The sequence below is a fragment of the Capricornis sumatraensis genome, chromosome 15 (assembly GCF_032405125.1).
Source record: "Capricornis sumatraensis isolate serow.1 chromosome 15, serow.2, whole genome shotgun sequence".
NCBI classification, from domain to species: domain Eukaryota; kingdom Metazoa; phylum Chordata; class Mammalia; order Artiodactyla; family Bovidae; genus Capricornis; species Capricornis sumatraensis.
In genome coordinates, this window is record NC_091083.1 from 32812060 (window position 1) to 32827840 (window position 15781).

A 15781-nucleotide genomic window follows, 5' to 3' on the forward strand; every position below is an offset into this window, starting at 1 on the left:
AGCCTGTCATAATTAACAGGTCAATTTTAAGAGCTTGATGTATGGTATGGAATGCCAAAGATAAACAATTCTTAAATTTTTAAAAATTTTCTTGGCTGTGCCACATGGAACTTGAGCCCCCTGCATTGGAAGGTGGAGTCTTAACACTGAACCACCAGGGAGGTCCCAAGAAACAATTTTAGATTTCAGAGGATTCCACCAGAAAGAGCACTCACCCCCTCCCCATAATGACCATTAATAGTCTGATGTTATAATTATTTTACAAAACGTTCCCCTTTGATTTTCAATTTCCTGCATAGAAAATGGTAAGATTATAAGTGATTTTAATCATTTCTGTGTTTTCATGCATTTTCTAAACTGTCTATAATAACCACAATGGCTTGACAACTAAAACATTATTAAGATACAACAAAGCTCAAGAATAAATAGATCAAAGAAGTGGAGTAGGCAGGCCAGTAATACTCATTACATACAAGAACTTGATATCTGATGATTACATCATAAATCAGTACTGAAATGATTTGTGTTGGCTTTGCCAACATCTATCCATACCTAGAATAGCATCTGGCATATGATAGATGCTCAAGTAAATATCTGCTGAATGAATAAGCAAAAGAATGACAACAGGGACTTTCCTGGTGGTCCAGTGGTTACGGTTCTGCACTTCCAAGGTTCAATCCCTGGTGGGAGAACTAAGATCTAAGATCCCACAAGTCATCTGGCCTGACCAGAACACCTCCAAATAAACATTTTTTTAAAAATCCAATTAAAAAGAATGACAGTAAATTCATATCAGCGAAAGAAATAATTTCTTAAATAAGGACCCAAAAGTACACACTATAAGATAAAACTTGACTACATCTAAGTTAAATATTTTGTGGCAAAGTGATTATAAACAAAATTTTAAAACTACAGAGGAGGTGAGGAAGGAAGTGAGGTATTTATAAAACACATGATAAAGTAGTAATAGAAAGCTCTTTTCCTGTTTACATTCTATCTCCAGCATAGTATAGACAGGCAACATACTATCCTGGTTAGGACCACAGGCCTTAGCTAGAGTAGGACCACCTGATTTTGAAACCTGCCTCTACTACTTCCCAGCTGTGTGACTTGGAATATATTACTTAACCTCTCTGTCTTCGGTTTCCTTGCCTGCAAAAGATGAAGTTTTCAAAAGATGGTGTTCCCAAAATTGTGAGGATAAAACAAGTTAATATGTTAGTAGTTGACAGAGAAATCACTCAGTCCATGATAGCTATTATTATGATTATCCTGCTTTATTTTTCTTCACATAACTTCTTGAGAGCTAAGAATATAGTATTTATTTGTCTTCTTCTGACTAGAACATAAAATCCATAAGACAACCTCTTCCATTGTATTCTCAGCACCTTAACAGTGTCTGAGGTATAAAATAAATATTTGCTGGATGAATGAGAAATCAATGTAAAAATCATTAGGAAGATAAAAGACCAAGAGAAGAATGGGCTGAGGATATGAATAAATCATTTGCAAAAGAGGAAATCCTAATAGTCAATAAATTTATGAAAAGATGCTCAACCTCACCAGCAATAAGGAAACTGAAAATGAAACCACCTCAGATTCTACTTTTTCTCCTTGATTTGCCAAACATTTTCAAGTCTAATAATACTGGAAAAATGTGAGGAAAGGGAATACTTATATAATGTTGGTAAAAGCATTCTGGCAATAAACTGGCACCCCCACCATAACTATCATCAACATCATCATCGCTATCATCCTCATCACCGCCACCATCATCATCACCATCATCACCACAATCAACATCATCACCACCAGCAACATCACCACCACCACAATCAACATCACCACCACCATTATCATCATTACCACCAACATCACCATAACCACTATCATCAGCATCATCCCTACCACCACCACCATCACCACCCCAGCAACATCACCATCAACACTATCACCACAATCAACATTATCATTACCACCAACATCACTATATCCACCACCACCATCACCCCAGCAATATCACCATCAACACTATCACCACAATCAACATTATCATCATTACCACCACCATCACCATATCCACCACCATCATCACCACCCCAGCAACATCACCATCAAGACTACCACCACAATCAACATTATCATCATTACCACCAACATCACCATATCCACCACCACCATCACCCCAGCAACATCACCATCAACACTACCACCACAATCAACATTATCATCATTACCACCATCAGCATATCCACCACCATCATCACCACCAGCAACATCACCATAACCATCATCATTATCACCACCAGCAATATCACCATCATCATCACCACCATCACCATAACCACAATCAACATCATCATCACCATTATCATTACCACTAACATCACCATAACCACCATCACTACAATCAACATCACAATCACCACCATCATACCACCATTCTCATCACCATTATGGTTGTCGGCATAACTGTTAACACTTTAGCGCACTCACGGGGCAAGCACCTTACATATCTACCATGTAAACTATCACAACTGTGTGAGGTTAAGTCCTCTGACTATAGTTGCTCCCAATTTACAGAAGAGGAAACCACAGTATGTACAAGTTAAGTACCTTGCTGAACATCACAGCTAAATAGCAGCAGAGCCGAGGACTCAAATCCGTCACTCAGGCTCCAGGATCCAGTTAATTACTATGCTATATCACCTCCTATTTATGCACTGCTACTGGCTGAGTTTCTGTTTAGATATTTACTGGCAATCTAGAGGTCTTCTTTGGGAAATGACCTCCTCTTCTGTGAACATTAAAAAAAAATTAAATGGGTGGTCTTTTATTGAATAGTAACTTTCAGGCACTGGAGAAGGAAATGGCAACTCACTCCAGTGTTCTTGCCTGGAGAATCCCAGGGATGGGGGAGCCTGGTGGGCTGCTGTCTATGGGGTCGCACAGAGTCAGACACAACTGAAGTGACTTAGCAGCAGCAGCAACAGATCTGTATGTTTGTGTATAGGTGTGTATGTGTATTCTCTTTGGGATCTCAAGTCACTTTACTGAGAGGGAAATGCACTACCCAGGAAAATTTTATATGAGGTGATTTTGGCGCAGTTTAAGAAAAATGTAGGGGTAAGCCAAGGAGCATCACAGTGCCCAGTTGATGGAAGAGAACTCACAGCCCCAGCTGCAGGGGAGTTGGGCTGAGGTCAACTCAAACTCTCCAGAGTACTGGCCACAGGCTGTTCCCATACGCCATCAGGGCACCCATCTGATACAGGCCGATCACATGGCTGCCCCACTCCAGAACTGGTTTTATCGACAGTTCACGTTCTCTTAATAGAAGTGCCATGAGTAAGTCTGGTTTTTTGTTTGTTTGTTTTTGCCCACACCATTCATTATGTGGGATATTCCCCAATCAGAAATCGAACCCATGCCCCTACATGGAGAGCACAGAGCCTTAATCACGGGACTGACAAGAAGTCCTGAGTGAGGCTGTTTTCTCAGCAGCCAATCTGTGCGATTCCAGTCACGACTTCTTCATCTGCTTCCTCCCCAAGTGTGACGCACAGTCCAGAGCAAGAAGCCAACCTTGCCACTCTCAGCACCTGGCTTCCTCACAGCATGACCTTCAACAGGATTTCAGCCATCTCATCAATTAGGAAGCTTCATCCTAGCTCAGCAACTTCCTTCCCCGAGGTTCCTTAGAACCACATCATCTCTGGTCAAAGCAGAAAGTCACAGAGAAGACCTTGGAGAGTTCCAAGCTCAAATCTACCCTAGAATTTTGTGACCAGTGAGGAGCAGAAACTGACAATGACCTTTATCATCATAAAGGTCAGCCAAGGAGACAGGCAGCGGCAGCTACTGAAGCTGGAGCATGGGGCAGAGGCCACAGCAGGACCAGCCAACAATCCCAATGTTTCCATGTCAGCAGTGGAGGGTGGCTGTCTCCGGCAGTGGCTCACCAATAAGCCCTGGGCAGTCCCGGCCCAGCTAGAGCAGGACCCTGGACGACTCCCTTGGCTAGTTTCTAGCCTACAGTCTGTTAACCAATTCCCTCTTTTAGATGCTGGGTTGTTCCCAAGTTTCTAGTTCTTTCAGCTTTTAACATACTCTGAAGGTGGGAAAACAGGTTCTATCTCAGTAGCCTTCTTTTTCCATGATTATTTCATTATTATCCAACACGTTTGAGGCTTGCTTCCCATAAAAATCCAATTCTTTCATGCTGAGGTTTTACAGAAAACAACAAAATTCTGTAAAGCAATTATCCTTCAATAAAAAAATAAATCATTAAACAAACAAACAAGCAAACAAAAGTCCAATTCTAATAAAGCTGTGGAAACATGCTCAGTCATGTCTGACTCTTTGCAACCCCATGGAATGTAGCCTGCCAGGCTCTTCTGTCCATGGGGATTTCACAGGCAAGAATACTGGCGTGGGTTGCCATTTCCTCCTCCAGGGGAACTTCCCTACCCAAGGATTGAACCTGAGTCTGCTGCTAATGCATCATAAAATTTCATCAATACACACTGGCCAGAAATAGTCCAGCGTGAAGTTTAGTCTGTGAAGTAAGACCTGTCTTTACAGATTATCCAAGATCAGAATGAAGGAAGAAATATTTTAAATGCTCCTAAAAACTGTATATCTTTAAGATCATTACACATAACTGAAAAACTAAATATAAACTGTTCAGTTATTTCACAAACAAATTTCTTAAAAGCGTATTTGCTTGCATTGCACTTAACACTGTTCCAAGATGAAATGGTTAACAAAACAAGTAGAAAAATCAAGTTTTTCAAAAAGGTTTGAGGGTGTTGGTAGAGCATAGCCTTCAAGATGTCTTCCCTGGTGGCTCAGAACTACCCTATTTCCTACAGCCTTTCTCACTCATGCTCACAAATGTTTTTATGACAGAAGATCAGCCCATACACAGTTACACAGTAGCTCCCACTTCTATGATTTTTCTCATTTCCGGATCTTTCAGAGTAAAGGAAGATGATTAACAAGTCACAAAAAATTTTTTTTCTGGCTGTGATTCATTTCAATATTTCATAACCACTGTTAAATTTAATAAGATTAATGTGCCAACAAAGTTCACAATTTGATGTGCTTTTCAAATGATATTCCTATTTCTGAATTCTCTTGCTAGATCCAATTTTCATTTTTAATAATACTTCCTCTTTTGAATAATTCCAATGATGCTCATGGACCTAACCAATTCTCTCATTATAGGAATGTTCTATGTTTTGATGAAATCCTTATGGTTACACTGTGTAACAAAAACATCAGGCTCCCCCTGCCCCACCACACTCCCAGAAAAATCTGATGCAGAAGCGAGGGACAAGATGTGCCTGGCAGGTAAGGAAAATCATCATCTCAGGCAGTTAAATATGTGAGGAGGGGCAAGGAGGCTCCAACAGCAGGAAGGTAATAGCCAGATCTCATGTAGGCTGCAGGGATTCCAGGGACTGATGCCTCCGAAGGGGTAGGTAGAAACACTGGAACAGAGTTTCTGTTCTTGCTTGACCTCGAGTAGAAGAGCTGAGTGATGAGTCTGTGATACGAGACCAAGTGCAAAGGCCAGAAATGAGATGCAGAGAAAACATGATTTCCAGAGGCAGTCAAGGTTCAGAGGCTGAGTGGAGGTTGTGCAGGTGGTGTTCTTCCCCGGGAATCACAAAAGTGAACTTTGAGTTCTCAAACATAAAGGACAGGACCTCCCAGATCCAAAAGGGAGCCAGAGGTCATGGTCCACTTTGGGATGGTAGAGGAAAGAGACAAGACATTTTTTTAAAAAAAGCAAAAGCAGATGGAGACTAGTACACAGAGGATGGATAAAAAAGCAACATCCTACCATATAGCACAGGGAACTATATTCAATGCCCTGTATGACAAACCAGAATGGAAAAGCATATGAAAAAAATACACATGTATAACTGTCATAGAGCAGGAATGAACACAACATTGTAAACCAACTATACTTCAATAAATGTTTTAAAAACAAAATTAAAAAATAAAAATGTGAAAAAGCACAGAAACACCCCAAAGCTCAGAAAGTGTGTCTGAAAGAGAAGGAATAGCTGGCAATGCCTAGAATGACAGCTTAAAGGTGGGGACAAGTCAGGAGTCAGGCAGGACAGGCCTCTCTCTTTTGCCACTGTTTATATTGCCCCCGACCTTTGGGCTGTGAAAACCAGAAGGTTAATCCAAGGAGCTCTGGGGGCCTCACAGTACCTGAGGCACAAGGTCTCTGGTTCTTAAACCTGAGGGATGGGACAGGGCTCAGGACAAAGTGCATACTTGTTAAATCCTACGAATTTGAGAGCCAAATTCTTCAATTTCCCAGTCAAGACACTCATACCCAGAGAGATTCATTGACCTCTATTTTGACATCTGACTAAAGGGGAGTTTTTTGATTCCTGGTTTAATACTCATTTCCACACACCATACCGCCTGCCTAAAACTTGTTATTGGGAACAGCTTTTAAATTATTCATGAAGAAATATTTTGAAGAAGTGCTATACATCCAAGGATACTTGTTTCAGCATTGTTTCATTAGCACAAATGACTGAAAACAGCCTCATGATCTAAGAACAGGGGACAGATTAAATGAGTAGTGGGACATCCATGCAATGATGGTACACAGTCTTTCAAAAAATTAGGTTCAGGGTTTCTCTGGTGAGCGCAGTGGTGAAGAATCCACCTGCCAAAGCAGGAGACACAGGTTCGATCCCTGATCCTGGAAGATCCCACATGCCTCGCAGCAGTTAAGCCTGTGAGCCACAGCTAGTGAGCCTGTGCTCTAGAGCCCAAAGCGGCAGCTACTGAGCCCACTCACCCGAGAGCCTGTGCCCTACAGAGAGAGGAGCCACTGAAACGAGAAGCCAGTGCATCGCAGCTAGAGAGCAGCCCCGCTCGCCCACAACTAGAGAAAAGCCGATTCCGCCACAAAGATCTAGCACAGCCAAAAATAAAAACAGCTAAATAAAAAAATAAAACAGTTTTGGAAAAATGAGGTGGAGGGAATTCCCTCGCAGTTCAGTGGTTGGTTAGGAGTCGATGATTTCACTGTCAAAGGCCCAGGTTTAATCCTCTGCTGGGGAGCTAAGATCAGTGCAGCCAAATAAACAAAAAATGAGATTGGTCTATGGGTTTTTATATATAATAGCCTTCCCTGATAGTTGGTAAAGAATCCATCTGCCTGCAATAAAGGAGACCCCGGCTTGATTCCTGGATCAGGAAGATCCCCTGGAGAAGGGAAAGGCTACCCACTCCAGTATTCTGACATGCAGAATTCCAAGGACTGTACAGTCCATGAGGTCTCAAAGAGTCGGACACAACTGAGCAGCTTTCACTTTCACAAAAATATGTATATAGATTTCCAAGATACACTGTTAAGTGACAATTGAAGGTGCAGGAATGAAGGGGCATGCTGCCATTGGTGGAGAATGCCTGTTCCACATAAGCACGCTCGTGCACACAAGCACACACCCCGCAGCCTTGTACACGTGTAGGATGCCAGGAGGACACGTCAAGAACTGGCGTCAGGAGATGCTCATGGGGAGGGAAACTCAAGGCTGGCAGAATGAGAATTCCTCCTCACAGGATACCCTTCTTGCGCTTTTTGAAGTTTGTACCATATGCTCATACTACTAATTATAAAAGACAAAGGTCCCTGCAAAGTCAAGGGTGACATACAGAAGTCCTATTCGTTGCAGTACAGGTCGAGCTGTGCGGGTCAAGTCCCGAAATAACAGCAGCACAGGACACAGACGCTCACGTCTCTCTCCCAGGAGAGTTGCAGCTTCCCTCAATGGGAAAGCTCCCTCAATGGGGAAGGTCCGCTCTCCTGCCTACGGTGCACCATGTGGCCCTGTGACAAGTCACTTACCTGTGAGCCAGAGCTTCCTTCTGGTAAAACAAGGGTCTGCCTGAGAAGATGGCCGAGAAGACGGGTGGGGGAGTGACGGGTGCAGAGGCACTGGGTGCAGAATGCACTGGGTAAGGGCCACAGGGCCTTTGCCAGGGGTTGTCGCCCTCAGTTACAGTGACTGGGGAAAGTGTCATGAAAGAAAGGGTGATGGAGCTGGACTTTGAACTTGGAGAAGAGGCGGAAATGGGAGGATTAAGAGACCACTCTCAGAGGGGCACTGCAGGAGGCTGCGACCTATTGCAGGTGGGGTGGAAAGGATGCCACTGAATCCCTTAGGTGAACAATGACGTCTGACATTGAATTTGAACTTGTTTTCTGCCTTAGGCTATAGTCAAACCTGATTCATTGGAAAGACCCTGATGCTGGGAAAGACAAGGCAGAAGAAGGGGACAACAGAGGACGAGACGGTTGGATGGCATCACTGATTCAATGGACGTGAGTTTGAGCAAGCTCCAGGAGACAGTGAAGGTCAGGGAAACCTGGGGTGATGCAGTCCATGGGGTCGCAGAGTCTGACACAACTAAGCGACTGAACAACAAATAGTCAAACCCTACCCTCTAGAGTCACAAAACCTTTATCTAACGCTATTTAGTGGTTCTTGGTGGGGGAGGTGGGAGGGAAGAGAATTAAATGTATTCCACTCAGGGTCAAAGGTCTAGGGAGTGGAGAAGGAAATGACAACCCACTCTAGTATTCTTGCCTGAGAATCCCATGGACAGAGGAGACTGCAGGGCTACAGCCCCTGGGGTCACAAAGAGTCAGACAGGACTTAGTGACTAAACAACAACAATACTTAAGAATCCCAACTATCAAACTGTCAAACAAATTTTAATCAACCATGTTAAAAGAAACACTGGATTATCTGCATAACCCCTCCAAAGAAAATATTACAAAATCATCTCACATGAAAAAGCAATCAGAAACTAATCAGCCAAAATGTACATAAAATTGTATTATAAAGATGTGTCAGACAGTTATAATTTAAAATATGATGTTTCTCTGGATATAATTATACTTGTAGTATTTCTCAGATTTTTAAATTTATAATCTGTTTTCTCTTCTCATTCCAATTAAATATCATCTTTGGTTCTCATTATGTGAAAAAAAAAAAAAGTCTAGGGAGAAATGCTACAGGACCCAAAGCATTCAGAGCTAGTGATGGGGGAGACAGGGGCCACAAGGATGTGCCGGAGGACCATGAAAACCTCAGCAGCCACAAGACCCCCAGGAATATGTATGAGCTTGAGCCATTTTGTTAGATAGTAAAGAAAAGAGTGATCCTGGAAGGTAAAATGATACGGAAATCCTTGGTTTTTAGAAAAATGAGGAGAAAAATCCCAGCAGCTTCTAGACTGAAAACAAGGCAAAACAAAGAAAATGAATATGGTTGCCTATAAAAGAAAGAGAAGCAGACAGGCAGAGAAACATCTGTTCCACTAAATGCTGAAAGATATAAAAAGATAATAAAATAATGTTTACGGAGCTTGAAGGAAAACGATCATCACAGAATTATGCTTGCATCCAGACTCTGGCTCATGCAGAAAAAGCATCTTCAGACATATAGGAGGTTAGAAAATATATCATCCACACACTCTAATAAAAAAATTAAATGAGAAAATACTCAAAGAAGAAAGGAGAGGGTGCAGTTTATAAGAAATAGTGGTTAGCAATAAAAACAGTAAAGCTGTCAAGGCGGTTTAAGACATTTTTTAAACTACGGATGTGAATATAACACAACAGTTAAGAAAAAAGCTTTATTATAATACAAGGGCAAAAAGAAAAGAAGCCAGATGGAATTAAAATCCCACATTATTTCAACAAAACCTAGGATATGTAAAGGAAGGAGAAATCCAAATATCCTATACAGTTTGTCTTGTTTGGTAGTAGAATATTTTAAATATTGGTTAAGTTTTTACATTGATAGAGAAATACAGGAAAAAAAGCATCCTTGTTAGAAATTTAATAGTAATTACCAGAAGAAGAAAAATAGGATATAGAGCTCCTCAATCATTAGAGGAGAAAAAAATAAAGGATGTATGGAAACTTGACATATTCTGTAAAACACAAGAAAAGAATGAGGAAGTATTCTGAATACCAAGAAGGCTTACAAAATTCAAAGGCAGATATGATCTGAGCTGTTTAACACAATGGCCACAACCCACATGTGGCTATTAAATTCTAATAGTTTCAAATTAAAATGGAATAAAATTTAAAATTCAGTGCCTCAGTCACACTGTCCCATTTCAAGTGGCCAGTGATCTCTGTATCAGACATTTTCATCATAGCAGAACAGTCTAGCAGACAACACTCACAGCCAGTGCAAAATACAAGGTAATATGAGTCTATATAAAGTATGATCCTATTTATGTTAAATATACATTTACATACACATATAAATATACAAAAGGGTACCCAGGTGGCTCAGTGGTAAAGAATCCACCTGCCAATGCAGGAGACACAGGGTACTCGGATTCAGTCCCTGGGTCGGGAAGATCTCCTGGAGGAGGGCATGGCAACCCACTCCAGTATTCTTGCTTGGAGAAAATCCCATAGACGTAGGAGCCTGGTGGGTTACAGTACACAGGGTCCCAAAAAGTCAGACATGACTGTGCACACATGCACATAAATATAGAAACACTGACTGAGTCAGTGAGAAATAAAAAATAACAAAAGCATCTATATAATGTATGATCTTACTTATGTAAATATATGTGTGTGTATATATATATATATATGAGAATAAATTACATGGTTAATAGTGGTATCTCTAAGAAGTAAGATGACTAAGGGGCTTTCTTTCTCCATATATCTTACTGTTTGTATTTTCATTAAGCATAATACTCTTACAATAAGTAAAAGTCATTAATATATTTTCAATGGGAGTAACCACAGACCAACCAACCAATCTCTTTCTTGAACTTGGTTACAAACCCTGGGTTAACCCAGTAACTGACTTTAACTTGTATATATCTACCATGTACACTTGGGTTAATAAATAATTTGAAGATAGCACAGCATGTGTCCAATATACTTAGAGACTTTCTAGAGTTTGGCCAAGCCCTGCAAGAAGTTTGTTCTGAGACCCAGAGTGATAGCATCCTTTCAGATGGAAATCTTTGATCATTTTAAATGTTATTTCCCAAATTAGGAGGTTGTTTGAGCAAAAGTTGTTAGCTCACCTTTCCATTTAGATTTACAATATTAATGTATGTGTGCGTTGAGTCTCTTTGATTGTGTCCAACTCTTTGCTACTCCACGGACTGCAGCCCACCAGGTTCCTCTGTACATGGGATTTTCCAGGCAAACTAGAGTGGCTTGCCATGCCCTCTTCCAGGGGATCTTCCCGACCCTGGATCAAACCTGCGTCTCTCCTGTCTCCTGCGTTGGCAAGCCGGTTCTTTACCACTAGCGCCGTGGATAACAGATCACATTTCAGAAAGAGCAGTTTTGAATTATCCCTTAAGTTTTCCATGATAAGAAAAACATATTGAGAATTCTAGTAATTTTCTGCATCTCCCCACAGACCCTACAGTTGACTAAAGAGAAGATCAACAACAAAGTCAGAACTAATGACACGGTGCACAGAGTAGCTTCCAATATTCCCCCCTTAAATTGGAGGCAAGAAAAGAGAGGTTAGGGCCTCTGTTAAAAGAATTTCAAAATTTTAAACTTTCCCAAATGCCAGATCTTTAATTTCTGCAAGAAAAATAATATATTTAAAATGTCTGAGAATAACCCTCAAATACAAAAACTATTTCAGATCTACCCTAGGGGATAGTTCAGTCACTTATCTGCCAACAAAGACATCGTCATATATGCTTATTTTATTCCCTATGTAAATATTCTTGGTAACTATTCACCACAGGGAAGAATGAGGGGAAAGTTCTCTGAGTGAAAATGGGATGAGACACACCAATCTGTCCAGGAAATATGCACTTTGAAAGTCAGTGTTTGTAAAGCAAAGAGAGAGATTTGGTTCTGCTGCCAACTTAAATGCTAATTTAAAAGAATCCACCTGCGATGCAGGAGTCATGGGTTCGATCCCTGGTTTGGGGACATCCCCTGAAGGAAGACACGGCACCCCACTCCAGTGTTCTTGCCTGGAAAATCCGATGGACAGAGAAGCCTGGTGGGCTACAGTCCATTAAGTTGCACAGAGCTGGACAAGACTGAGCACACGTTTCTCCTGAGGCTCTAGTTTTAATATGTGTAAGACAGTAAGTAAATACATTATACTCAACAATAGAGTAAATTAATTCTTTCAGGCCACAAGTATACTATTTAGTGAATGACTGCTCTGTGTACTGACCCATACCTAGTGGCCTCACAGTGATCATTCACCTTTAAAATATCCATTCCTTCAAAGCCTCATTATTTGTCACCTGATTTCAACTGGTGTAGAATGAAGAGGCCAGGTGTAGAAAAGTGTTTTTCAAATTTTAACATTTATAAACTTGAGCTACTTAAGAAAAAAAAAAATCTAGGTTTCCACTGAGCCATACCATCAGTAGCCTAGCCAAATAAAACACAATTACTCCCCCATATTTGGCACATGCCATCTGAATTCAAATCCAAAAAAGTGGTCCAACTAGCACAGCCACTTGGATTTTTACTAATCTCCTTACATTTTAATAGACTACAATAAACCCATTACAACAATTTCTTCCTTCTTTTTTATTTATTTATTTTTTTTAAATTTTAAAATCTTTAATTCTTACATGTGTTCCCAAACATGAACCCCCCTCCCACCTCCCTCCCCGTAACATCTCTGTGGGTCATCCCCATGCACCAGCCCCAAGCATGCTGTATCCTGCGTCAGACATAGACTGGTGATTCAATTCTTACATGATAGTATACATGATAGAATGCCATTCTCCCAAATCATCCCACCCTCTCCCTCTCCCTCTGAGTCCCAAAGTCCGTTATACACAGCTGTGTCTTTTTTCCCGTCTTGCATACAGGGTCGTCATTGCCATCTTTCTAAATTCCATATATATGTGTTAGTATACTGTATTGGTGTTTTTCTTTCTGGCTTACTTCACTCTGTATAATCGGCTCCAGTTTCATCCATCTCATCAGAACTGATAATAGCAAATGAAGCAACTGACAAACAACTAATCTCAAAAATATACAAGCAACTTATGCAGCTCAATTCCAGAAAAATAAACGACCCAATCAAAAAATGGGCCAAAGAACTAAATAGACATTTCTCCAAAGAAGACATACGGATGGCTAACAAACACATGAAAAGATGCTCAACATCACTCATTATCAGAGAAATGCAAATTAAAACCACAATGAGGTACCACTTCACACCAGTCAGAATGGCTGCGATCCAAAAATCTGCAAGCAATAAATGCTGGAGAGGGTGTGGAGAAAAGGGAACCCTCCTACACTGTTGGTGGGAATGCAAACTAGTACAGCCACTATGGAGAACAGTGTGGAGATTCCTTAAAAAATTGCAAATAGAACTACCTTATGACCCAGCAATCCCACTGCTGGGCATACACACCGAGGAAACCAGAATTGAAAGAGACACATGTACCCCAATGTTCATCGCAGCACTGTTTATAATAGCCAGGACATGGAAACAACCTAGATGTCCATCAGCAGATGAATGGATAAGAAAGCTGTGGTACATATACACAATGGAGTATTACTCAGCCGTTAAAAAGAATTTCTTCCTTCTAGAAGCTTAAATCATGTCATCTGTTCTTGGGTAAAATATTTCAGTCCATTGAGCAGCTCTAATCTCGACTAACTGTGCTAACGTATAATTAATGCGCCGATGCACTAAACTGAAAACCTTGGAAGAAGCCATGGATATGCTTCTCGGTGTAAGCGTGGGAACTGCAAGGTTCCTGGGGGCAGCTTCCCCATCACCCGCTACACAGGTGAGTAATTTTCTGTACCATGTGACATTCTTGACTATATAAGCAAAAAAGTACATAATCAAACCTTCAAAAGGATGAAGAACAACAAACAGACAATACAGGGGAGAAGACAGACTGTCAAGGATTTTGCTAGAAAGACAGGTGCTAAAGTTTAGGGCGTAACTCAGCACATTTGCATCTGTGCTCATTTCTGGCACTAGTGCCATTGTTTCAATAACATATCTATATTTAGCTATCTATCATAGACAAATTTCTATCACTGCATAAACAGAACTGGAGCTCAGATGTCTGCAGAATTTCCTTTCCTTTCTTAAAAAAAAAAATATTCAGACTAGAATTCTAACATTCTGTACTTGCAGCTGCCACTGAAAAATATTCATGCCAATGAAAGATACATTTAGTCAGCTTTTCCCTTTCTTGATCTCTTTTAATATTTTATAACACTTTAAAACTCAAAGTTCCTGTCTTAAATAAATCTCGAAGCAGACGTTAAATAGAATGTAAATACTCCACACTTTAAATCATCAATCATTTAAAGAATCCTTTCCATGAACTGAATAAATAAGCCATCTGTGACTAAGGCCTCCCTATCATGTTTTTAAGCTGACCCACTTCTTCCCCAGTCACCATGGTTTGCAAAATCTCACTTCTAAAGGGATGAGTGCTAGGCGCCAGAGCATAGTTCGAATCCGACTGGGTAAAAGGGTAATTAATGTAAACACAAGCTGGGATTTTAAATGACCCCCCTATCTATAAAAACAGAACTTCAATACCCCCCTTCACCGGAAGCAATCTTTTCCCCCCAAAGGAGAATGAATTAAGTCTGCAGCGGGGGAGAATGGGAGCCAGTTAAAGGAAGAAGAAACCTAATCAGGTGTTAAAAAGCGTGTCTTTGGACATCAAACAGCAAACAGGATCTGGTCGGGTCGGCGGGAGCGACCCCCCAAGACTGAGTTGAAATTTGGGTCGGGACCGCTCCAGAGATGCGGAGTCGCTCGGCGGCGGCGGACCTGCGCGACCCCACGAACCCAGCCGGGACCCCGGCGCCCCCTGCCCGGGTCCGCGCGGGGCAAGGCAGCCAGGGCAGCACAACTTTCCGCAGCTCCCCCGCCAGAGCCGCGGAAGCCAGTAAGGGCAAATCTCAAACTGCTCCCCGCCATCGGAGGCTAGTTCTCCCTGAGGTGGTGGCGGCTGGGGGAGGGGTAGGAGGGTCTGGGAGGACTTCGGAGGAGGATGACAAGGAGAGGAGAGAGGAGAACCACTTCCCACCGGCCGGGCCGCCACAAAGGGAAGGGCGTTGCGTTCCCCTCGGTGCCACCAAGTCACACGCCGGCTGGGACTCGGACGCGCGAGGCCAGCGGGTGACAGCGGCGTGGCTGGTCCCGGCGCCCCTTCGCCCACCCGCGGCCTCGCCCCCTCCGCCCAGCTCCCCTGGCGAGCCGCACCCCCGGACCTCCAGCCGCCCCGGAGCCGCGCGAAAGCCACGCGGGGGCCCGGCCGCCCCGAAGCCGACGTCCGCGCGGAGCCCGGGCGCGCCTACCCTTTGGTGTGCTCCGTCTCTTCCTCATTGTCCCCGTCGATCCCGCACGTGTCCTGGTCGTCCAGCTCCAGGCTCTGTTGGCTGGCCGCGGACTCGCTGTCCTCCGCCATCTCGGCGGCGCGGGCTGAGAGGCGGCGCTGGAGGGCGCGAGCGCGGGGGGCGGGCGCGGCGAAGGCGGTAGCGGGAGAAGCTCCCTCTAGCGCAGCTCGCCGTCTCCTCCGGGCGCGCCCGCCCACTCTGCCCCGCCTCACCTTCGTTCCGCCCCGCCTCGCCCCGTTCTGTCCCGCCTCGCCCCGCCCCGCCGCGCCGCGCCCAGCCCCGCCCAGTCGATCCTCGCCCCGCCCCACCCAGCCTCGCTCCGCCCCGCCCAGCCTCGCTCCTCCCAGCCCCTCTGTGCCTGGTTTGGGGGCGGTGCGC

At 43.0% G+C, this 15781-nt stretch overlaps 1 protein-coding gene across 1 annotated transcript in view; it reads right to left on the reverse strand.

Moving 5' to 3' along the window:
• Positions 1-15474, reverse strand: part of NMT2 (N-myristoyltransferase 2) — a 57386-nt gene extending 41912 nt beyond the window's left edge. The window contains exon 1 of the mRNA XM_068987147.1: positions 15365-15474. Within this exon, the coding sequence (XP_068843248.1) occupies positions 15365-15474 (110 nt within the window). The remainder of the gene's footprint in view (positions 1-15364) is intronic.
• Positions 15475-15781: the final 307 nt, after the last annotated feature.